The sequence below is a fragment of the Choloepus didactylus genome, chromosome 12 (assembly GCF_015220235.1).
Source record: "Choloepus didactylus isolate mChoDid1 chromosome 12, mChoDid1.pri, whole genome shotgun sequence".
NCBI lineage: Eukaryota > Metazoa > Chordata > Mammalia > Pilosa > Megalonychidae > Choloepus > Choloepus didactylus.
Genome location: NC_051318.1, coordinates 11,732,878 through 11,757,966, shown reverse-complemented (window position 1 = coordinate 11,757,966; position 25,089 = coordinate 11,732,878). Strand labels below are relative to the sequence as shown.

The 25,089-nt window shown below is 39.5% G+C and overlaps 1 protein-coding gene across 2 annotated transcripts in view; it reads right to left on the bottom strand.

Moving 5' to 3' along the window:
* FLT3 (fms related receptor tyrosine kinase 3) overlaps nt 1–25,089 on the bottom strand; it is an 82,759-nt gene that overhangs the window by 31,858 nt on the left and 25,812 nt on the right. The window contains exons 2-9 of one of the 2 annotated variants that reach the window (XM_037800534.1): nt 24,653–24,771; nt 12,671–12,873; nt 10,340–10,455; nt 5,688–5,817; nt 4,051–4,178; nt 3,611–3,750; nt 3,364–3,517; nt 2,157–2,325 (exon numbers count right to left, since the gene is read on the bottom strand). In XM_037800534.1, the coding sequence (XP_037656462.1) occupies nt 2,157–2,325; nt 3,364–3,517; nt 3,611–3,750; nt 4,051–4,178; nt 5,688–5,817; nt 10,340–10,455; nt 12,671–12,873; nt 24,653–24,771 (1,159 nt within the window). Of the gene's footprint in view, nt 1–2,156; nt 2,326–3,363; nt 3,518–3,610; nt 3,751–4,050; nt 4,179–5,687; nt 5,818–10,339; nt 10,456–12,670; nt 12,874–24,652; nt 24,772–25,089 lie in introns of those variants that run through there. The other variant, XM_037800533.1, reaches the window with a different exon arrangement.

Sequence of the window (25,089 nt, the reverse complement as noted above, 5' to 3'; positions counted from 1 at the left end):
CAGATGTTTAGGGTTCTTGGAAGCTTGTTCAAATTTTTTTGTTGCCCATCTTTTTCATGAAGGAGACTCCATCTTTTCTTTGCATTGGGTATTGAGCTGCCTTTAACACCTGCTATATCATCATCACCAACAAACATGGCAGGTCTTCAAGAGCTTTTAAAAAACTTACTGTAGGATGTTGTGGCAAGTGCTATGTATGTTTTCCCTCTCGTGCCAAGAGGATAATACTGACTCCTCCTGGCCTGGGCTGTGCACTTTGAGTTGTTTTCCAGGGTTGATGATGAACTCATTCATTGATTAAATGAACAGCTACTGCACAAGGTATTGTACAAAGAGAGAGAAATGACAGTGCACCTGTCCTTAGGGAGCTTATATACCCACTGGTGAGATGTGACACACAAAGCGGTAACTCTGTGAACAGATAATCACGAATGAGAGAGGTCCAAAACACTATAGCAATTAGGATCTGTCCTCATCAACTCATCTTTCTACCTTTATAGCATAGCTACTTGGGGTAAGGAGCAAAGATTGCGGCCGTGGAATGAAACCAAAGTAACTAGCCCACTGGACTGGCCCATGGCCCATATATCAGAGAAATGGGCCTTGAATTAGCTATTTCTGTAAAATCTCAAAAGGTCTGTCACCTGCACAGTGGTACTGATCTCCCAGATGGCCTCTGGCCCTGAAGTGTGCCTGTGTAAATTTGGGGATTAGAGGGAAAGAGACATTATCCTATTCACCCTGACAGCATCAAACCCATCAAGAAGATATTAAAAGAATATGTGTTGAACTTTAGCTCTTTGAGTCAGGTTTGAAAGAGTATCCCATAAGGCTGAGAGCTTACCTGACACCTGCGCACAACACAAAGAAGGAAGGGACCAAGACGTTGCTGACATCCTTTTGTAGGAACTTGGGCATGCACAGTCAATTCAATGGAGGAGAGAAGGGCTGGATCCCTGACCTGCTGCTTTCAGAGTCTGATGATTCGGAATAAGAACTCAAGACTGTAGGATGATCCCTCTCAAGCTGTGTTTCCCAACCTCCCGCCTCCGGGGACAGTTCGTACTGTCTGGAGACATTCTGGCTGTCACAAGTGGGGGATGTTGCTAAACATTCTACAATGCACAGGACAGGATTATCCAAGACAAAGAATTATCCAGTTCAAAATGTGCTGCTGTTGAGAAACCCTGCTCTAAGGAGAGTGAGTGTCAGGTCAAAGGCTGCATTCTTAATTACCTGAATGTTGTGAACATTAGGAGTTTCAGTCAAGAAAGGGTAGAAGGTTTCATGCAAACCCTGTCTTACATGTCTTTTGAAAATAGTAAACAAGGCTCAGTTACAGGATCACTTTGGGACATAAAGAAATGCACGGTAATCACAAAAACCAACACCGAGATGAATCAAGGTGAAAAGAGCCAACTTTCATGCTTCATCCAGAGCAGAGCTATCCAATAGAAATATAATGTGAGCCATGGATGCAAGCCACATACAAAAGTTAGCCATACAAAAAAGGTAAAATTAATTTAAACTATAGATTCAATTTAACTCAGTACATCCAAAAGACTATCATTTCAACACAAAATCTATGTAAATATTATTCATATCTTACAATTTTTCCCCATACCGCATCTTTGAAATCCAATACGTATTTTACATTTACAGTAGATCTCAGTTAGGACCAGCCTCTTTTCACGTGCTCACTGCCAGAGGTGGCTTGTCTATCGTGTTGGACAGGACAGCCCTAGACCGAGGGACATAAATCAATACACCCAAGGTAATGCTTTCCTGTTTTTAAGGAGTTTTACTTCCTCAGTCACTGGCAACTGTGCTAAGGGGATGCGGTGTGCTGCAGGGCAGAACTCTCAAATAAGAAGTGCCTGTGACTCAGGAACACCACAGCCTCATGCTCATACTGATAGGATTCTTTCCGTTTTTTGTGTTGTAGTTTACACTATCGGAATCGATTACAAGCCTGCAACTTGTGTCCTCACATCTGCTCTCTGTTCTCTAGTCTTCAATTTCAACCCGAGAACATACAGATCTCGTAATAAGTGAATCCTTTTCCACAAGTACAAAACTTGGCTTCTCAAGGGCAATGAGGACGGAGAACTGTGCTAAAAACGGTCGTAAGTCTTAAGAGCTGTTTATCATCTCACCTGTATCCATCGTCAAGGCCCCTTTGTTCACAGGGAAATGATTTTTGAGAAAAGGTCCACGTACATTTTGTCTGTGGGTATGCTTTAAACCTAACAGAAAAGCAAAATGCTTCATACTGGTCAATTTCATAATCTTCATTTGAATTGGAGCCATTTATAAATCCCTTTTCTGTAAAAAACAATACACATTTACAAATTAGATAATGAGACGAACACAGCAATATATTGAGGTGATAAAATCAATCCTGATTTATGAATTTCAAGTGAGAAAACTCAGCTGTGGGGACACTGCAGGTCAGATTCGATAGTCCAACATAAAATACAGGATTCCTATCTTCGGGTATAAGCTGAGTTCATGAAAGTTTGGTCAAAGTTCCTCTAAGAATTGGATGTCAATGACTGACTCTCTTCCCAGAGAAATGAGTAAGTAAACTTACAAATTTTGCAGGCAATTTCAAGGAGTTCAACCCGACCCGACCAAGTACACACTAGCTAGGAGTCCACTGGAAGAGTTGAGAAACCCCTGCTCTCAGCTGGAGCGTCTCTGCCAGTGAGGGGTCCCAATAAAATAAACTCAAGACCAAAGAGCAATCTGGCTAGCAAGGTTTCCTAAGAGAACACTTCCTCCTCATTTGCTAAGTGAATTGCTGTATTTCTTAGCATTTTTTGTTAAAATAAACTCAAGACCAAAGAGCAATCTGGCTAGCAAGGTTTCCTAAGAGAACACTTCCTCCTCATTTGCTAAGTGAATTGCTGTATTTCTTAGCATTTTTTGTTATGGCCACACACATTCCATTTCATCTAAATGTTTGTACAGTGTTTTCAGTCATTGCTCACTGCCCTCTCCATTCGTTCTCAGAATAACAAGTATTTATTAAGCACCTACTCAGCGTCAGGCTCTGTGCTAGGCTTGGGGAGCCCCAGGATGAAGGGCTTACTCTTGCCCTTAAGAAACCTACATTCTACCGGTGGACAAAATCTACAAGCAGACGGTAGTACTACAACGTGGCAAGTGCACAGACAGCCCGGCTTAACTGAAAGAAGGGACTGAGCCGCTTATACTAGCAAAACTATTCTAGGTCAGTTTCGTGTTCAGCTCTTTGCTTCTAACATTCTATTGAGATTAGAATTTGCACTACGTACTTCACGTGACCCAATAAGAGCAACTAAAAAACATGAATAAAGATTGCTCTGGCATCTGCATTACCTATGATGGTCACCAAAGCTGATTTACTCAGATGCTCGGAAGAGGAACAAGTGTAATATCCAGTATCGTTTCTTCCCACTGATGATACAAAAGCAAACAGAAGCCGTATCATAGTTCTGTTTGTTGAATAGGTACTCATTTCAAAGTAGCTCCCCTAGATTTTAATAAAAGAGAGTTTGAATTTAAGGTTTTCGACCTATCCTATTGAATTGTTATGCATCATCAGAATACAAACTTGGCATATTACCTCCTTGAGGGATTTGTTTCCTAGTTCCCAGGTGAGCCCGAATCTGTGGTTTACGTGCACAGCTTTGCATCTTATCCATAAAGGCTCCCCCACTTTGAGAAATAATTGTGGCAGTGTTGCCTGAGGAGTTTTATTTAGATCTAGAAGATGAAAACATCCCAAGTAAGGAAAAAAAAGAGTAATTTTTCCTCATTGTAAAATATATTCCCAACAATTCGCAGATCAAAGATTTCAACGTGATCTCAAATGTTCTAGCCACGTTAATAAAGGACCCTTTAGGAGATGCTCTTTGAAGAAATCAGCATTTGCAGAATTCATATGGCATTTTTTAATGGTATAAAGGAACTACAGAATGTCTGGAGTTGAATGATCACCTAAACTTAGAGAGTTTCTCAGTAATAGTCACTGAAAATAAAAAGCATGTCATATTACAATTTTACCTATTGTGAACAGCTTAGTACATTCCTTGCCCAATTCATTTCTTGCACAGCATCTTATGTCTGTTCCAAATAATTCATGAAGTACTTTTTCCTCCTTTTTAACAACAGCTGGATTTTCTTCCTTACAGCTGCATTAAGAAAATAAAAAATGCCATTAACTAAACATGTTATCATATTATAAATGAATGTTTGGAAGAAGAACAAACTTAAGAGAGCAGAGCAAAGAGCCGGTCAGTAGGAAAAAACCCTAAATCTACTGTTTCGGCAAAGGACTCTTAAGGGAACTGGTTGCTTTACTCATCTCAACCAGTTCAAGTAATACCAGAGAGAATTACACAATAAAAGTTTCAAAACTTTTTTGTTTGGTGACCTCTTTTTTCTCTTCTTTTTTTTTTTTCAAGAGAGGGAAAGAAAGAATTGAGAAAGGGGAAAAAAAGAAGAAAAAAAAGAGAAGAGGAAAAAATATGGTTGTGTTTTAGTGGGTATCTTTTTCTCTGAAGCACAGAAGAAGACTTCCAGAGAGAGGGAGAGGCTCAACTGGGAAAGTCAAACCCGAGTTCCTGTACCAAGTAGAGGAGGAAAGGCCCATCCCTCACCAGGGCAGAGTTTCTGCCACAGCTTTTGTTCCTAACGAGTTTTCCCAACCATTACCTTCGCCAGAACAGATACTGGTTTGGGGGTCACTCTGCTTCTCCTCTTTATCACTTTAGTCAAGTGCATTCCTTTCTTGGTTTCCATAACATTCCTTGGGTTATTTTTTAATTACAAGACAACACTAATTAGGTCCATTGTAGAAAATTTGGAAAAATACAGGAAAACCCAAAAAGAAGGATTTTAAATTACCGATATTCCTACCACCCTGAGATAACAACTGCTATTATTTTGGTATCTTTTCAAACTTTTTTTTTCTATGCATACAGTACATATATAGCTACATGGAATCCCTTTCTTCCAAAAATTCAAATCATATTCATATCATTTGATAACCTGGTTTTACCTTTTTCTCCTTCTGTTTAGTCCTATTTTTCAAAAAAAAAAAAAAGATTTCAGATTTCTACTGTATTCTCTGCCAGGCACTGTTCTGTGTGCTTTACATGTATCCCTTTATTGAATCCTCATGACAATCCTATAAGTACTCTTATCATCCCCATCTTCTGATGATGCAGAGAGGTTAAGTAACTTGCCTAAGGCCACACAGCTAGCCGGGAAGCCGGGGTTCAAACCCAGGCTGTCTGGCTCTAGATTCAATATTCTTAAAGCACCATAATTAAGCTGCTTTAACAGAATGGTCACAAATTAACCATTTATGCACAGTGAATTTTTAACTTCTAAGGGAATTATACTCTAAAATCAGTACCTTTCTTTTTCCCTAACCAGATGCTCGAGGAGCCAGAAAGGGGCTTTATTTAGTGCAAGGCCCAGGGAAGGCCTGCTGTTGAGTGGGATGAGATCTGAAGTGTTCCAAAAGCTGTGCCCCTCCCTGTGAAGCCCCTATTTGTCACTCTTCAGGTCTAAGGAGCCAAAGTTTCCTGTTTAAAGGGAATAAATTAAATTTTACATACAGTATGATGTCAACTATATTAGAAAAGACCAAGAAAGTAAAATAATAACAGCAGTTATCTTTACGCAGATCATACCTTTCACTCTGTGAATCACAAAACACCCACTCCACAGTCGGTTCTGGAATGCTCTCAGATACGCAGACCAGCGCGGCCTGATTTTCCATTTTTCTAAAGTAAGGTCTTCGTAATGTGTAAAGCAGTGTATCTAAAGCAACATAAATGATTAACAAATTAATATTTTAAAAATAAGCATTTAAAAATATTTTAAGTATTTTTTATTTAAATATTTTTAAATATTTACCACTTAATATTTTAAAAAGAATTCTATCTTATTAAGAAAAGTTACTTCTTTACACCATAGCAACATCTTCTGTCTCCCTCCCCCCTCCCCCTCCCCCCCCCCAATACATTAAATTCAACTCTCCTGAAACTCCAATTTTCACGTTTATCCTCTTGGTTAATTTCTTAGGGTATTTCACAAATATTCAGATAACTAAAGTAAGTGGAGTGAAACCAACTGAAAGTATAACTACTGATACATACAAGAAAAAGAAAACTAGCAATAACGTATAGTTTAAATCCCAGCTTTCTTTCCATAAAAACCTGAAACTAGGCCAAAATATACTAAGGTTTAGAAAGGCAGATACATTGGGGGATGGATTCAAATTGGAACAAAATTTAGAGGCTGGTTTTGTTTAACTTCCCATTCACAGTTGGGCCATCTCCTCCCACCCGCCCCCACCTTTCACTCCCAACTTTGCTTCACAGATCAACTTTCTCCTTCTGCTTAGACCCCTCCAGGGGTGAGAGTTCACTGCATTCCAAGGAAGATCTTTCCTTTTCCAACCTTTTCTTATTTTCAAGAAAGTTGCCTTACACTGAATTCCAATCTCTCTCCTAATAATAAATTTTGTTTAAAAATATTATGAAATGTTTGATATATATACAAAAGAATACATGAATTGTAAAATTTGAAGCATGATAATAAAATCAAACATTCACCACTCACTATCCAACTTAAAAACTGGAATATTAATAAATAGCTTTGAATCTAGTTTTGTGCTCCTCCCCGCTCTTAGCCCTAGGTATCTGTTTTATATATATATATTTGTGTATATGTTCCTAAACAATATTTTGAGTTGTTTGGTTTGTTTCTGAGCTTCAAAATATATCACTCAATGTGTAGTCTTCCACAACTTCATGTTTTCATCCAGTTGTATGTTTCCATGATTCACCCATGGTTTTGCACGTGGCTCTAGCTCATTTATTTTTTACTGTTATATGGCAATCCACCAGTGAATATATTGCAATCTATTTTCCCATTTTTTTTTGCAGTGGACACCCCAGTTTCCAGTTTTTTGTACTATCAAAATGGCACTGTGAACATTCTCTTCTTGTTTACCGAGGCCCATGTGTAACAGTTTCTCTAATAACACCTAGGTGTGGAACTGCTGGTTTATATGGTATAAGCATGTTCAGCTTTTCACAATGATGACAACTTGATTTCCAAAGTGGTTATATTAATTTATACTTACACAGCAGGATATGCGACTTGCCCATTGCTCTATGTGTTCCCCAAGACTCCCTAACTTTTGCCAGTCAAGTGGGTATAAAATGGCATTTCTTTGTGGTCTTGATTTCCATTTCTCTGATTACTAATGAGGTTATACATCATTTAACATGTTTGTTGACCATTTTGGTTTCCTATTCTGAAGATGAAATGCCTGCTCATGTCTTTTGTTCATTTTTCTACTGTTTTTATTTTAAATTGATCTACAGAAGTGCCTACATATTATGACAATTAGTCCTCTGTTGATTATGTGTGTGACAAGTACCTTTTCTCCTTTTTAGTGTTTACTTTCACTTCCTGTAAGTTTTAACAATTGGCCCCAATTCCACCCTCTAGAGCAATTTTTTTTAATGTCTAGGTCTGCTTCCACATAAAAACTCTTCAAACATTTCAAATCAGAAACTGCAGTCAAGTGAGATAATTAGCATCCAAGGTACTTTAACTAGTTAGCCCAGGTTTCCTAACTCATATCCCAGAAGAATTTCCTCTAGATTACACTCCAATCAATCTCCTCTTCTCCTTAAAATATTTCTTTCTCTATGCTAAACGTTCCTGATTCCTTCAACTGCTCCTAATCTAATAAATTCCAAGATCTTCACTATCTTGGTTACTCTATTTTGTCATTATTAATCTGAAAAATGTAGAATTGAAAACAATAATCTGCTATTAATTTCCTTAATCTAGATGTTATATTTCCATGAACACTGCCAAGATTCAAATTTACTTTTTTTAGCACCCATGACATACTGTAGGTTAACACCGAGGCTGTGGCAGACAGCCTTTTTCACACTGACTGTTGCCAAGTCTCCCCCACCTGACTTTTTTGAATCTGACTATCCAGCAGAATGCTAAAAACATGTTACAATTGACTTGAATGATTACTGTTATATTTTTACATTGTAAATCATAGAAGGAAGGAAGATACACTAAATACATTATCTTAGAGATAGAGCAGATGCCCACTTACCTTACAGAAATTCACTATAAACACTGAAAGAAGGAAGGAAGGAAGGAAGGAAGGAAGGAAGGAAGGAAGGAAGGAGCAGAGAAAGCCAGGACAACCTGGAACATTTCCTCACTGTCCCACAGAGGCCAGGGAGGGAAGGCAGGAGGGGGAGACGCCAAAATCAAAGAGCAACCAAAGGTAGTTCTTGGCTTTCGAGCTTCTAGAGCTCTGGTCCTATTCATTTCAGAGTAATTGAAGGGTTTTTCAGAACTAATTTGAGTTTGCCTGGTTTTGGCCATACTGGCTGCCCTTAGGACCTCACCCCCACCTCCAACACTAGTAAGACATGTCTTCTGGCAATTCAATGGCCGCAGTGCTTTCTTCTGTTAATAGCTTTGGCTCCCAGACCACTGATTCTCATACAAGAGCCAGTGGAATGAGGTGCCGAGGGTGGACTCCTGGGTTTAAATCTGCTTCCAGTGTGCAGATTACACCCTTCTCAGAGCGTCCGTTTTCTCACCTATGCAAATGCAGGATTGCTGTGAGGAACTGACACCAGGCACTTAGAACACCCTAGGAGAGGGTCACTGGGTCGTTCCCAACCCAGGGCACGTCTGGGAGCTGCACACACACGCCCTGAGCCCCAGAGGAAGAGGCGAGCATGACAGGCTGAACTCAAGTGTAGCCAGGGAACCTAGTTTAAAATCGCAGAAGCCCAGAGTTTTCCAAGCACTGCCCTTGCCCCCCAGTTCACTAAGACCTACCTCTAGCCCTTGTTGAGACGTGGAAGGTAACACAGTGCGTTCAGAGGGGGGGCTCAGTCTGCGCAGATGCCAGTCCATGCACAATGGGGACAAAGTGGGGAGGAGCCAGAAACGCAGGCAGGTGGTGATTCTGCCACCCGCGAGCTGCCTCTCTTGGTAAGAGTATTAGGTTGTTCCTTATAGCTCCCACAGTGATCTGGCATCCTTTATGCCCCCGTGCTGTCCTAAACAATAGCCACTAGTGGCATGTGGCTATTTAAATTTAAGTTTTAATTAATTAAAATTAAGTAACATTTCAATTTTAGTCCCTCAGTCAACTGGCCACATTTCAAGTGTTGAACAGTCACTGGTGGCCAGTGGCTATTATATTGGCTAGCACAGGCAATGAGCATTGTCATCATCTCCAAAAGTCCTGTTGGATAGCACTGAGAACTTACAATCCCGCAAGGTATGGATTTGTATCCCCATTTAAAGATAAGGACATTGAGGCTCAGAGAGCTTCAGTGATCTACCCAAGGTGATAGTTTCAGACCCAAAATTAGAACCCAGGTCTTCTGACTCTAAGTTCAAAATGCTTTCCACTTCTTCCCTCTCAGCCGTCTGTCACTGAAAAATGAGAGTCCTGAATAGATGGTGCCCCAAGTTCTTAACAGAACTTCCACTCCGAGAGTCCACGGGTCATATTGGAGATTCTCAATAGATTATATGGATGTTTAAAGTGAATTCAATCAAGGAAAACCCGCATGGTGTGTCCAGAGTGGCTAGTAAAGCTACTGGATTCTGGTGCTATTGGCAGTTCCTCAGAAAGTTAAGTATATATCTTCCGTATGACCCTGCAATCCCACTGCCAGCTAGATGCCCCAGAGAACTGAAAGCAGGGACTCAAACAGATACTTATATACAATGTTCACAGCAGCATTATTCACAACTGACAAAAAGTAGAAGCAACCCAAGTGTCCAGCTGCAGATGAATGGCTAAACAAAATGTGGTACATACTACAATGGAATAATATTCATCTGTAAGAAGGATACACGCCTACAAATGGGTGAATCTTGAAGACATTATGTTGACTGAAATAAGCTAGAACCCAAAGGACAAATATTGTATGATCTCACTGAGATGAAATAATTAGAATAAGCAAATTCAGAGTCAGAAGATACAGGTTCCCAGGGGTCGGGGTTGGAAGGGGGAATGGGGAGTTAATGCTTCTTGGGAACAATTTCCATTTGGGGTGATGGAAAATTTTGGTCATGGATGATGGTGAGGGTAGCACAACCTTGTGAATGTAATTAACCCCACTGAATTATATACTTGAAAGTGGTTAAAATAGGAAATTTATGTTGTATACATGTTACCACAATAAAAACTATTTTTTTTATAAAAGCAAATGGATTCTAAACCACTCCTCTGGAACACTGCCAGCACCTTGTAGCAAGCTGAACTTACTTCTTATACTCACTGTAAACAAAATCGTGAAATTGGTCGCTTCACTCTGAATAAAGAGGAGGTATTCTCCAGCTTGGGTTTCTGTCATTTTCAAAATGACCATGGAAACAACTCCCCTGCAAAATAGGGAAGAGAACCTGTTATTTTGGAAAATTTGTGAAAGTGACAGCATGAAATTTCGTCCTGAGTCAGAAGGCTGGCTCGGGGACGCCTGCATTCAAGCTCCAGCACCAGCGTCTGCTCTGTGGAGCACGGAGTGTCTGCTCAGCACTCAACCTGACCCCTGACTTTTCACCAGTCCCCACCTTGACAGGGAGCACCTGTCATCCTGGTGCCCTTGCCCTGGGCCCTGCAGCCCCGAGAAGGGAGCAGTCCCATCCAGGAACACACAGCCTCAGGGTGAGCACGTCTCTCCCTTCAGTGACACGCACATCGGCGGGGTCAGTTCCCCATTCGCAGGCAGCCTGCCCTCAGTACCACACACGCCTCAGCTCATTCTAGAGAATGTCAGCTGGGTGCCTCGCTCTCCCTAAAAGGCAGAATTCAAGCAGAGTCTGATGCAAGACGTCACGTAGCCATAAGGAGAAGGATGTCTCAGTGTTAACATTTTTAACTTTTCAGATGATTGACCTGGGAGTTCTCGTCAAGAAAACAACTTCGATGTGAATTTGGTGATCCCCATTCTCATTCCAGTGTAAAATAGTTTCTAGTAGTTTGTGGAGAAATCTTGGATTTAAATTCATACTTTCTGACTTGTAGACCCTTACTACTCAAAATGTGGGCCACCGTCTACACTGTTAGCCTCACCTGGGAGTTGATAATGCAAAACTTCTGGCCCTGCCCAGATCTACGGAATCAGAACCCACATTTTAACAAGAACCCCAGATGATACAAATGCACATGAAAAGGTGAAAAGCAAGGCTTTAGAGCACCGTGCTGCACAGTTGAAGAGTGTATGAGCTTGCACTCATACTGGCAATAAATTAGTAGTGTGTGTGTGTGTGTGTATGATTTGCTTCCACAGCTATTTTGGTGATGTGTTCCATGGAACCATTCTCTCTCCTGGGATGATTTGTGAACTCTCGTGCAGATCATACAAAACTACAAGACAGTTACCAAAGTGTAGGTGTTCAAATGCTCTGTGTACGAGTCAAAGTCTGGATATAACTTTCTATGAGTCTTTACTGAGAAAAAGTAGCTGAAAATGTTTTGGTGCTAAGTTCACTAACCCACAGGAGACCTGCGACTTTAGCTAACAAACGGGGCCGCCTGTCCTAGAGTAACAAAGGTAACCTCTTTTGGAGTGAAAAGAACCTTACTTTTCTACTCTGGTTTTGGTCTAAATCTGGTGAGAACTGTTGTAGCATAAAAGTTGATAAGATCAACAGGACATTTCTTGAAGCCAAAATTCTTTGTAGTAGAGTGATTTGGTTTAACCTCAAGATAACAGCAACCGAAAACAGGATACAGTGATACAGTCTCCAATGAGGAAAGGAATGAACATGTTCCGAGACTGAGAACTAAACTTCAGAATTATAGCCACTGTCCTGAAAATTACTTGAATTTGTTTGACCTTAAGGAAACAAATACAAATACTTCACATAAGTCATTCTCAGAGGTGTCAGTCCTGTCCTTTCTGATCTTTTGGGTGCCATTTACTCATGCTTCCTGGAAAGACAATGCCTTCTCCACTGCTGTGGGGTACTGGAACTTTCCCCAAGAATCAGAGAGAAAGGGACCTTAGAATCATTACATGGAGATGTAAATGGCCTGTGTCCCCTGCTTTCCACCCCTCCCTCGTCTCCCTGGTAGGGTGAGATCAGCACCTAGATCTAGATTTAGGCTTGGACATTATCCACATATATCTAAGAAATTTTCTTTGGATTATGAGATTAATGTTCCTCACAGACAGATCAATTTCTTACTAAAATAGTTTGTCGTCATCACGTCATGGCAATTCTGCTCACCATTATGTGAAACAAAATAGTTAAAATCAAATGTTCTTTTCCTGAGCATTTCCAGAAAGATGCTTCTTACCATTTGAACTAGAATGAAAAGGAAACTTTCTTTTCATCCTTAATATGATATCTGATTAAAAACCAAGACACCGTAAAAATCCCAAATATTCTTTCTACTACTTCCGCTTTACACTTTGCCAGGCACTCGCTGCTTTCTTAGGTCCTGGCTATAGCTTTAGCTCATTATTTCATTTGAGATAAGAGTTACGATAGGCGTGGTAAAGGGATTCCAAGAAATTCCAAGTGAACCACAGTTCATGGCAAGAAAGTATTCCTCCAGAAATCCTTGTGGGTGGACATCCCCCTGGCTTACCTGTTTTGTAAATCAAAGTTCGGGTGGCAATCCAGTGAGCTCTGTTTAAAGACCCAGAGGCAGGAGATGTTCCCAGGGAGGTCGACTGTCACTTGCAGGGTAACGGATGCAGAAATATCGACTTCCACCTCGGCTGCTTTGTAGACGGCCTCTGTGCTCCCAGGCCGCAACGAGCACCCCAGGTCTTCTGTAGACTTTGGCACCTACATTGAGGTGACGTCACAGAAATTTACTCCAGCTGCATGTTCAGTGCATCTTCTCTTCTAGCTGGAGACTTTATAAATACATCTATATTTTATGTATAACACACAACACCCAAGCACGTTGTAAACCATCGAGAACATATCAATGACTGAAAATTATATTAATCATTATTCCTTAAAGAAAAGATAAATAACTGTAGGCTGTGTTTCTAAAATACTTCCCAGACTATAATGATAAAATAAAATATCAGTAAATATTTTTATGATTATTGGTATGTAGATAAGAACTCAGTGAAAGGTTTGTTGTAATTTGGCATCTGTGTCAGAGGGAATTTTATTTTATTTATTTATTTATTTATTTATTTATTTGTAGTGAGAATATTTTATAATGGAAAAAAATGGTGAATTAAAATTATTCTCATGTAATTATAATCCAAACACATATGCATATAGTGTGAACAGAATAGCATAACATGTATCACCTTTTTTTATCTTCATTTTATTGAGATATATTCACATACCACGCAGTCATACAAAACAAATCGTACATTCAATTGCTCACAGTACCATTACATAGTTGTACATTCATCACCTAAATCAATCCCTGACACCTTCATTAGCACACACACAAAAATAACAAGAATAATAATTAAAGTGAAAAAGAGCAATTGAAGTAAAAAAGAACACTGGGTACCTTTGTCTGTTTGTTTGTTTGTTTCCTTCCCCTATTTTTCTACTCATCCATCCATAAACTAGACAAAGTGGAGCGTGGTCCTTATGGCTTTCCCAATCCCATTGTCACCCCTCATAAACTACATTTTTATATAATTGTCTTCAAGATTCATGGGTTCTGGGTTGTAGTTTGATAGTTTCAGGTATCCACCACCAGCTACCCCAATTCTTTAGAACCTAAAAAGGGTTGTCTAAATTTTGCGTAAGAGTGCCCACCAGAGTGACCTCTCAGCTCCTTTTGGAATCTCTCTGCCACTGAAGCTTATTTCATTTCCTTTCACATCCCCCTTTTGGTCAAGAAGATGTTCTCCGTCCCACGATGCCAGGTCTACATTCATCAGAGGGAATTTTAAAATCAAATTATTTTCTGGGCAGACGTCCCCACAGGCCCATTGCTGCCACCACACTCCCCACCTGCTCTAATAACTGAGATGTGAGAGGAGGGTGTGGTGGTTACTTCTATGGCTGGATCCCTGGCTTCCTACCTCCCCAATAAGTGTGAGCGAGAGGGGTGCAAACACACACACACACACACAGACACACACCTCTAGGGAAGAGCTATTGGTCATAAGCCACGTTTCTGGTTTTATTTGTTCACTTATTCAGTAAATATCTGATAAGTTCATTTATTCAATATCTCATAAATGCCCACTGCTGTCTATGGGACTAGAAAGAAAAGATACTGACCTTAAAGAAATTTGAGTCTAGTAGGAAAAAAGACTAATGTGTAAGCATTATGTGCCCCATAAAAAGATACCAAATTATATGTAATTTTTACTTTTTCTCATTGAAACTTTTATATGTTTTCCAAATTTTATTCAAGGAGCATATATTTGTGTTGTAATCAGAAAATAAACAATAAACATTATTTTTACTGTTATCTCTAAAAAAAAAAATTAGTATTGTTGATATTCTACCTTTGCATCATGCTCTTAAATGGCTTGGCATGGCACCATTACCAATGTTATCCGTATTTGAAATTTTGATATTTTGTTCACCATGGACTTTTTGCATTACTTTTGATTTTTTAAAACCTTGCATTCAAATACTATTTCCTGAGTTTTTTGGTGCCCCTTAAATTTGGGGCCCAAGGCAAATGCCTCACTATCCTTCCATGCTTTAAAATCTGAAGCACACTTTTTCACTTTAATTATTATTCTGGTTATTTTTGTGTGTGTGGTAATGAGGGTGTTGGGGATTGATTTTGGTGATGAATGTACAACTATGTAACAGTACTGTGAACAATCGAATGTATGATTTGTTTTATATGACTGTGTGGTATGTGAATATATCTCAATAAAATGAATATTAAAAAAAAAAAAGATACCAACTATTTGAAAGGTAAAAAATGAAGTATTCTGGGACTTGGGAGGAAGGAGTGGCGACTTCCAGCTAGACTTTGGGGGATATTTCACTGATGTGCAGCAGTAGAACTGGGTCTTCAAAGATGGCATGAAGCAAAGTCAAAAGACAACTGACGAGGCGGGGCAAGATGGCAGACTGGTGAGCTGTATGTTTTAGTTACTCCTCCAGGAAAGTAGGTAAAAAGCCAGGAACTGAGTGGACTGGACACCACAGAGCAATCTGTCTTTGGGCATACTTCATACAACACTCATGAAAATGTCGAACTGCTGAGATCAGCGAAATCTGTAAGTTTTTGCGGCCAGGGGACCCGCGCCCCTCCCTGCCAGGCTCAGTCCCGTGGGAGGAGGGGCTGCCAGCTCCGGGAAGGAGAAGGGAGAACTGCAGTGGTAGCCCTTCTCGGAAACTCATTCTACTGATTCAAACTCCAACCATAGATAGACTGAGACCAGACACCAGAGAATCTGAGAGCAGCCAGCCCAGCAGAGAGGACACAGGCATAGAAAAAAAAAATAACATGAAAAACTCCAAAATAAAAGCAGAGGATTTTTGGAGTTCTGGTGAACACAGAAAGGGGGAGGGCGGAGCTCAGGCCTTGAGGCGCATATGCAAATCCCGAAGAAAAGCTGATCTCTCTGCCCTGTGGACCTTTCCTTAATGGCCCTGGTTGCTTTGTCTATTAGCATTTCAATAACCCATTAGATCTCTGAGGAGGGCCCTTTTTTTTTTTTTTTTTTTTTTAATCCTTTTTTCTTTTTCTAAAACAATTACTCTAAGAAGCCCAATACAGAAAGCTTCAAAGAATTGCAATTTGGGCACGTCAAGTCAAGAGCAGAACTAAGAGAGCTCTGAGACAAAAGGCAATAATCCAGTGGCTGAGAAAATTCACTAAACACCACAACTTCCCAAGAAAAGGGGGGTGTCCGCTCACAGCCACCATCCTGGTGGACAGGAAACACTCCTGCCCATCGCCAGCCCCATAGCCCAGAGCTGCCCCAGACAACCCAGTGTGACGAAAGTGCTTCAAATAACAGGCACACACCACAAAACTGGGCGTGGACATTAGCCTTCCCTGCAACCTCAGCTGATTGTCCCAGAGCTGGGAAGGTGGAGCAGTGTGAATTAACAAAGCCCCATTCAGCCATCATTTGAGCAGACTGGGAGCCTCCCTACACAGCCCAGCAGCCCAGAACTGCCCTGGGGGGACGGCACTCACCTGTGACATAGCACAGTCATCCCTCAACAGAGGACCCGGGGTGCACGGCCTGGAAGAGGGGCCCACTTGCAAGTCTCAGGAGCCATAAGCCAATACCAAAGACTTGTGGGTCAGTGGCAGAGACAAACTGTGGCAGGACTGAACTGAAGGATTAGACTATTGCAGCAGCTTTAAAACTCTAGGATCATCAGGGAGATTTGATTGTTAGGGCCACCCCCCCTCCCCGACTGCCCAGAAACACGCCCCACATACAGGGCAGGCAACACCAACTACACACGCAAGCTTGGTACACCAATTGGGCCCCACAAGACTCACTCCCCCACTCACCAAAAAAAAGGCTAAGCAGGGGAGAGCTGGCTTGTGGAGAACAGGTGGCTCGTGGACGCCACCTGCTGGTTAGTTAGAGAAAGTGTACTCCACGAAGCTGTAGATCTGATAAATTAGAGATAAGGACTTCAATAGGTCTACAAACCCTAAAAGAACCCTATCAAGTTCAGCAAATGCCACGAGGCCAAAAACAACAGAAAATTATAAAGCATATGAAAAACCCAGACGATATGGATAACCCAAGCCCAAGCACCCAAATCAAAAGACCAGAAGACACACAGCACCTAGAGCAGCTACTCAAAGAACTAAAGATGAACAATGAGACCATAGTACGGGATATGAAGGAAATCAAGAAGACTCTAGAAGAGCATAAAGAAGACATTGCAAGACTAAATAAAAAAATGGATGATCTTATGGAAATTAAAGAAACTGTTGACCAAATTAAAAAGATTCTGGACACTCATAGTACAAGACTAGAGGAAGTTGAACAACGAATCAGTGACCTGGAAGATGACAGAATGGAAAATGAAAGCATAAAAGAAAGAATGGGGAAAAAAATTGAAAAAATCGAAATGGACCTCAGGGATATGATAGATAATATGAAACGTCCAAATATAAGACTCATTGGTGTCCCAGAAGGGGAAGAAAAGGGTAAAGGTCTAGGAAGAGTATTCAAAGAAATTGTTGGGGAAAACTTCCCAAATCTTCTAAACAACATAAATACACAAATCATAAATGCTCAGCGAACTCCAAATAGAATAAATCAAAATAAACCCACTCCGAGACATATACTGATCACACTGTCAAACACAGAAGAGAAGGAGCAAGTTCTGAAAGCAGCAAGAGAAAAGCAGTTCACCACATACAAAGGAAACAGCATAAGACTAAGTAGTGACTACTCAGCAGCCACCATGGAGGCAAGAAGGCAGTGGCACGATATATTTAAAATTCTGAGTGAGAAAAATTTCCAGCCAAGAATACTTTATCCAGCAAAGCTCTCCTTCAAATTTGAGGGAGAGCTTAAATTTTTCACAGACAAACAAATGCTGAGAGAATTTGCTAACAAGAGACCTGCCCTACTGGAGATACTCAAGGGAGCCCTACAGACAGAGAAACAAAGACAGGACAGAGAGACTTGGAGAAAGGTTCAGTACTAAAGAGATTCGGTATGGGTACATTAAAGGATATTAATAGAGAGAGGGAAAAATATGGCAAACATAAACCAAAGGATAAGATGGCTGATTCAAGAAATGCCTTCACGGATTTAATGTTGAATGTAAATAGATTAAACTCCCCAATTAAAAGATATAGATTCACAGAATGGATCAAAAAAAATGAACCATCAATATGTTGCATACAAGAGACTCATCTTAGACACAGGGACACAAAGAAACTGAAAGTGAAAGGATGGAAAAAAATATTTCATGCAAGCCACAGCCAAAAGAAAGCAGGTGTAGCAATATTAATCTCAGATAAAATAGACTTCAAATGCAGGGATGTTTTGAGAGACAAAGAAGGCCACTACATACTAATAAAAGGGGCAATTCAGCAAGAAGAAATAACAATCGTAAATGTCTATGCACCCAATCAAGGTGCCACAAAATACATGAGAGAAACACTGGCAAAACTAAAGGAAGCAATTGATGTTTCCACAATAATTGTGGGAGACTTCAACACATCACTCTCTCCTATAGATAGATCAACCAGACAGAAGACCAATAAGGAAATTGAAAACCTAAACAATCTGATAAATGAATTAGATTTAACAGACATATACAGGACATTACATCCCAAATCACCAGGATACACATACCTTTCTAGTGCTCATGGAACTTTCTCCAGAATAGATCATATGCTGGGACATAAAACAAGCCTCAATAAATTTAAAAAGATTGAAATTATTCAAAGCACATTCTCTGACCACAATGGAATACAATTAGAAGTCAATAACCATCAGAGACTTAGAAAATTCACAAATACTTGGAGGTTAAACAACACACTCCTAAACAATCAGTGGGTTAAAGAAGAAATAGCAAGAGAAATTGCTAAATATATAGAGACGAATGAAAATGAGAACACAACATACCAAAACCTATGGGATGCAGCAAAAGCAGTGCTATGGGGGAAATTTATAGCACTAAACGCATATATTAAAAAGGAAGAAAGAGCCAAAATCAAAGAACTAATGGATCAACTGAAGAAGCTAGAAAATGAACAGCAAACCAATCCTAAACCAAGTACAAGAAAAGAAATAACAAGGATTAAAGCAGAAATAAATGACATAGAGAACAAAAAAACAATAGAGAGGATAAATATCACCAAAAGTTGGTTCTTTGAGAAGATCAACAAGATTGACAAGCCCCTAGCTAGACTGACAAAATCAAAAAGAGAGAAGACCCATATAAACAAAATAATGAATGAAAAAGGTGACATAACTGCAGATCCTGAAGAAATTAAAAAAATTATAAGAGGATATTATGAACAATTGTATGGCAACAAACTAGATAATGTAGAAGAAATGGACAATTTCCTGGAAACATATGAACAACCTAGACTGACCAGAGAAGAAATAGAAGACCTCAACCAACCCATCACAAGCAAAGAGATCCAATCAGTCATCAAAAATCTTCCCACAAATAAATGCCCAGGGCCAGATGGCTTCACAGGGGAATTCTACCAAACTTTCCAGAAAGAACTGACACCAATCTTACTCAAACTCTTTCAAAACATTGAAAAAAATGGAACACTACCTAACTCATTTTATGAAGCTAACATCAATCTAATACCAAAACCAGGCAAAGATGCTACAAAAAAGGAAAACTACCGGCCAATCTCCCTAATGAATATAGATGTAAAAATCCTCAACAAAATACTTGCAAATCGAATCCAAAGACACATTAAAAAAATCATACACCATGACCAAGTGGTGTTCATTCCAGGCATGCAAGGATGGTTCAACATAAGAAAATCAATCAATGTATTACAACACATTAACAAGTCAAAAGGGAAAAATCAATTGATCATCTCAATAGATGCTGAAAAAGCATTTGACAAAATCCAACATCCGTTTTTGATAAAAACACTTCAAAAGGTAGGAATTGAAGGAAACTTCCTCAACATGATAAAGAGCATATATGAAAAACCCACAGCCAGCATAGTACTCAATGGTGAGAGACTGAAAGCCTTCCCTCTAAGATCAGGAACAAGACAAGGATGCCCGCTGTCACCACTGTTATTCAACATTGTGCTGGAAGTGCTAGCCAGGGCAATCCGGCAAGACAAAGAAATAAAAGGCATCCAAATTGGAAAAGAAGAAGTAAAACTGTCATTGTTTGCAGATGATATGATCTTATATCTAGAAAACCCTGAGAAATCGACGATACAGCTACTAGAGCTAATAAACAAATTTAGCAAAGTAGCAGGATACAAGATTAATGCACATAAGTCAGTCATGTTTCTATATGCTAGAAATGAACAAACTGAAGAGACACTCAAGAAAAAGATACCGTTTTCAATAGCAACTAAAAAAATCAAGTACCTAGGAATAAACTTAACCAAAGATGTAAAAGACCTATACAAAGAAAACTACATAACTCTACTAAAAGAAATAGAAGGGGACCTTAAAAGATGGAAAAATATTCCATGTTCATGGATAGGAAGGCTAAATGTCATTAAGATGTCAATTCTACCCAAACTCATCTACAGATTCAATGCAATCCCAATCAAAATTCCAACAACCTACTTTGCAGACTTGGAAAAGCTAGTTATCAAATTTATTTGGAAAGGGAAGATGCCTCAAATTGCTAAAGACACTCTAAAAAAGAAAAACGAAGTGAGAGGACTTACACTCCCTGACTTTGAAGCTTATTATAAAGCCACAGTTGCCAAAACAGCATGGTACTGGCACAAAGATAGACATATAGATCAATGGAATTGAATTGAGAATTCAGAGATAGACCCTCAGATCTATGGCCGACTGATCTTTGATAAGGCCCCCAAAGTCACTGAACTGAGTCATAATGGTCTTTTCAACAAATGGGGTTGGGAGAGTTGGATATCCATATCCAAAAGAATGAAAGAGGTCCCCTACCTCACCCCCTACACAAAAATTAACTCAAAATGGACCAAAGATCTCAATATAAAAGAAAGTACCATAAAACTCTTAGAAGATAATGTAGGAAAACATCTTCAAGACCTTGTATTAGGCAGCCACTTCCTAGACTTTACACCCAAAGCACAAGCAACAAAAGAGAAAATAGATAAATGGGAACTCCTCAAGCTTAGAAGTTTCTGCACCTCAAAGGAATTTCTCAAAAAGGTAAAGAGGCAGCCAACTCAATGGGAAAAAATTTTTGGAAACCAGGTATCTGACAAAAGACTGATATCTTGCATATACAAAGAAATCCTACAACTCAATGACAACAGTACAGACAGCCCAATTATAAAATGGGCAAAAGATATGAAAAGACAGTTCTCTGAAGAGGAAATACAAATGGCCAAGAAACACATGAAAAAATGTTCAGCTTCACTAGCTATTAGAGAGATGCAAATTAAGACCACAATGAGATACCATCTAACACCGGTTAGAATGGCTGCCATTAAACAAACAGGAAACTTCAAATGCTGGAGGGGATGTGGAGAAATTGGAACTCTTATTCATTGTTGGTGGGACTGTATAATGGTTCAGCCACTCTGGAAGTCAGTCTGGCAGTTCCGTAGAAAACTAGATATAGAGCTACCATTCGATCCAGCGATTGCACTTCTCGGTATATACCCGGAAGATCGGAAAGCAGTGACACGAACAGATATCTGCACGCCAATGTTCATAGCAGCATTATTCACAATTGCCAAGAGATGGAAACAACCCAAATGTCCTTCAACAGATGAGTGGATAAATAAAATGTGGTATGTACACACGATGGAATACTACGCAGCAGTAAGAAGGAACGATCGCGTGAAACATATGACAACATGGATGAACCTTGAAGACATAATGCTGAGCAAAATAAGCCAGGCACAAAAAAGAGAAATATTATATGCTACCACTAATGTGAACTTTGAAAAATGTAAAACAAATGGTTTATAATGTAGAATGTAGGGGAACTAGTAGTAGAGAGCAATTAAGGAAGGGGGAACAATAATCCAAGAAGAACAGATAAGCTATTTAACGTTCTGGGGATGCCCAGAAATGACTATGGTCTGTTAATTTCTGATGGATATAGTAGGAACAAGTTCACAGAAATGTTGCTATATTATGTAACTTTCTTGGGGTAAAGTAGGAACATGTTGGAAGTTAAGCAGTTATCTTAGGTTAGTTGTCTTTTTCTTACCCCCTTGTTATGGTCTCTTTGAAATGTTCTTTTATTGTATGTTTGTTTTCTTTTTAACTTTTTTTTCATACAGTTGATTTAAAAAAGAAGGGAAAGTTTAAAAAAAAAAAAAAAGAAAAACAAGGAAAAAAAAAAAAGATGTAGTGCCCCCTTGAGGAGCCTGTGGAGAATGCAGGGGTATTCGCCTACCCCACCTCCATGGTTGCTAACATGACCACAGACATAGGGGACTGGTGGTTTGATGGGTTGAGCCCTCTACCATAAGTTTTACCCTTGGGAAGACGGTTGCTGCAAAGGAGAGGCTAGGCCTCCCTATATTTGTGCCTAAGAGTCTCCTCCTGAATGCCTCTTTGTTGCTCAGATGTGGCCCTCTCTCTCTGGCTAAGCCAACTTGAAAGGTGAAATCACTGCCCTCCCCCCTACGTGGGATCAGACACCCAGGGGAGTGAATCTCCCTGGCAACGTGGAATATGACTCCCGGGGAGGAATGTAGACCCGGCATCGTGGGACGGAGAACATCTTCTTGACCAAAAGGGGGATGTGAAAGGAAATGAAATAAGCTTCAGTGGCAGAGAGATTCCAAAACGAGCCGAGAGATCACTCTGGTGGGCACTCTTACGCACAATTTAGACAACCCTTTTTAGGTTCTAAAGAATTGGGGTAGCTGGTGGTGGATACCTGAAACTATCAAACTACAACCCAGAACCCATGAATCTCGAAGACAGTTGCATAAAAATGTAGCTTATGAGGGGTGACAATGGGATTGGGAAAGCCATAAGGACCAAACTCCACTTTGTCTAGTTTATGGATGGATGTGTAGAAAAGTAGGGGAAGGAAACAAACAGACAAAGGTACCCAGTGTTCTTTTTTACTTCAATTGCTCTTTTTCACTCTAATTATTATTCTTGTTATTTTTGTGTGTGTGCTAATGAAGGTGTCAGGGATTGATTTAGGTGATGAATGTACAACTATGTAATGGTACTGTAAACAATCGAAAGTACAATTTGTTTTGTATGACTGCGTGGTATGTGAATATATCTCAATAAAATGATGATTAAAAAAAAAAAAGACAACTGACAATGTAAGAGGAAATATTCAGAGATGTGCCACAGATAAAGGGCTAAAAATATTAAAGAAGTCTTAAAAATTGAGGGACAGAGGATCAAAAACACAGTAGACAAGTGGGAAAAACAAATGAATAGACAATTCACACACACACACACACACACAAATGGCTCTCAAACTCATTTATAATTTGGGAATTGTAAATTAAAACAACAGTGAGATTCCACATCTCATCTATCAGACTGGCAAAAATGAAAATATCTGACAGCACATTGTATCAGTGAGGCTGAGAGGGGAATTTGGCAATACCTAATAAAACTACATATGCACTCTCCTTTTGAGCCAGGAATCCCTGAATTTTCAGGCCTGAGAACTAGGCAGGGCAATAAACAGAAATCAGTTCATATGAGACTAGGAGCAGGCTTAGAGAAGTAGAAAGGCAATTAGTTTTATATGTGGATATTGATGTGCAAGTGAAAATTGTTATATACACACACACACACACACACATATATATATATATACGTACATATACAGGAGGCAGCTGGAAATTAGGAACTCAAGCTTGGGAGAGAAACCCAGGTTCTCTCTAAGAAGAAAGGGAAATTTCTGTTCCCTATTCATGCTGGGTGTCAGTGTCCTCCCTGAACCCATACTCAAAGGAGAACATGGTTCTCGGTGGAATGGAGTGCCAGGTAGCTACGAGTATCGATGTTGTGTCTGCATCAGATATGGATACACAGTATATTTAAATACATAACAAGGAAACTGACTTAGCCACAGTAGGTTTTGATAGGTTACAAAGTATGGTCTCTAGAGAAACATATTTAAAGATACATATTTTTAAACTCTCACTTTATTTTTAACTTTCTATTTTAAAATACATTTACACTTATAGAACAGTTACAAAAACAAATCCCATACAGAGAATTCCAACACACCCTTACCCTCTTAGATACCCAGATCCACCAATTTTAACTTTTTGTCACATTTACCACATCATTCTATGTATGTATGTATGTATGTATGTATGTATGTATGTATCCATCCATCCATCCATCCATCCATCCATCCATCCATTTCTTGAACACTTGACTTTAAGTTGTGTACATCATGCTTCTTGAACAGCCAGTACTGCTGTTCATTTTCTAAGAACAAGGATATTCTCTTATGTAATCATCTTAAGTGCAGTTACTGAGTTTAAGAAATTTAACATTTATATAAAACTTACATTCTGTATTCCAATTTTTTCATATGTCCCAGTAATGTCCCTTTGAGCCTTTTCTCCTGTCTTGTTAGATCCCGTCCAGGATCATATGTTACATTTAATTGCCATTTTCTCTTTAGTTGTCCTTTCTTCCTTCCTTCCTCCCTCCCTCCCTCCTTTCCTTCCTTCCTTCTTTCTTTCTTTCAATTGTGGGAACATACATACAACATAAACTTTCCCATCTCAACCCCTCCCAAGCATACCATTCAATGGCATTAATCACATTCACAATATCCTTATCACCTTCCATTACTAACACTTTCCCGTCTCCCCAAACAGAAACCCTATACCCGATACATTAATTCCCCATTCTCCCTGCCCACCCACCCCTGCCCCCAGCAACCAGTATTCTAATTTCTGTCTCTATGAACTTGCATATTCTCCAATTATTTTCTTGTAGTAATCATGGGGTTTAAATATAACATCCTAAATCCATAACAATCTATATGGTTTAATGCTATAATTGTAATATTATTTTACCGTGGCATGCGATGATATCCCTGCTGATGAATCATTATCTGTATGATTGATTAAAACACACTTGATCACAGGCAGATCTTGATTTGTAAGGGTCCCAAATATCACTGCTGAAAAAACAGCTGTAAAACAAAATAAAAAGTTGTTGATACATGCACACCTTAAGAAGAAAATATGTATTTATCTTCAACAAAACAAAATGAATTCAAGGAAAATTGGCCAATATGAAAATACGTAGGAAATACAATTTCAGAAAAGATGAGTCTTACTATATATCAGAAATAGAGGTGCAGAGAGCAGGCTGTCCCATGGAGTGATCTGCAATCGTGGAAATGTTCATTTCCCTAGAACGGAAAGCCTGGGTCATACTGCAGGCATATGTTTAACTTTTAAAGAAAATGTCACACTATTTTCTAAGAGCTTATACCATTTTATATTCC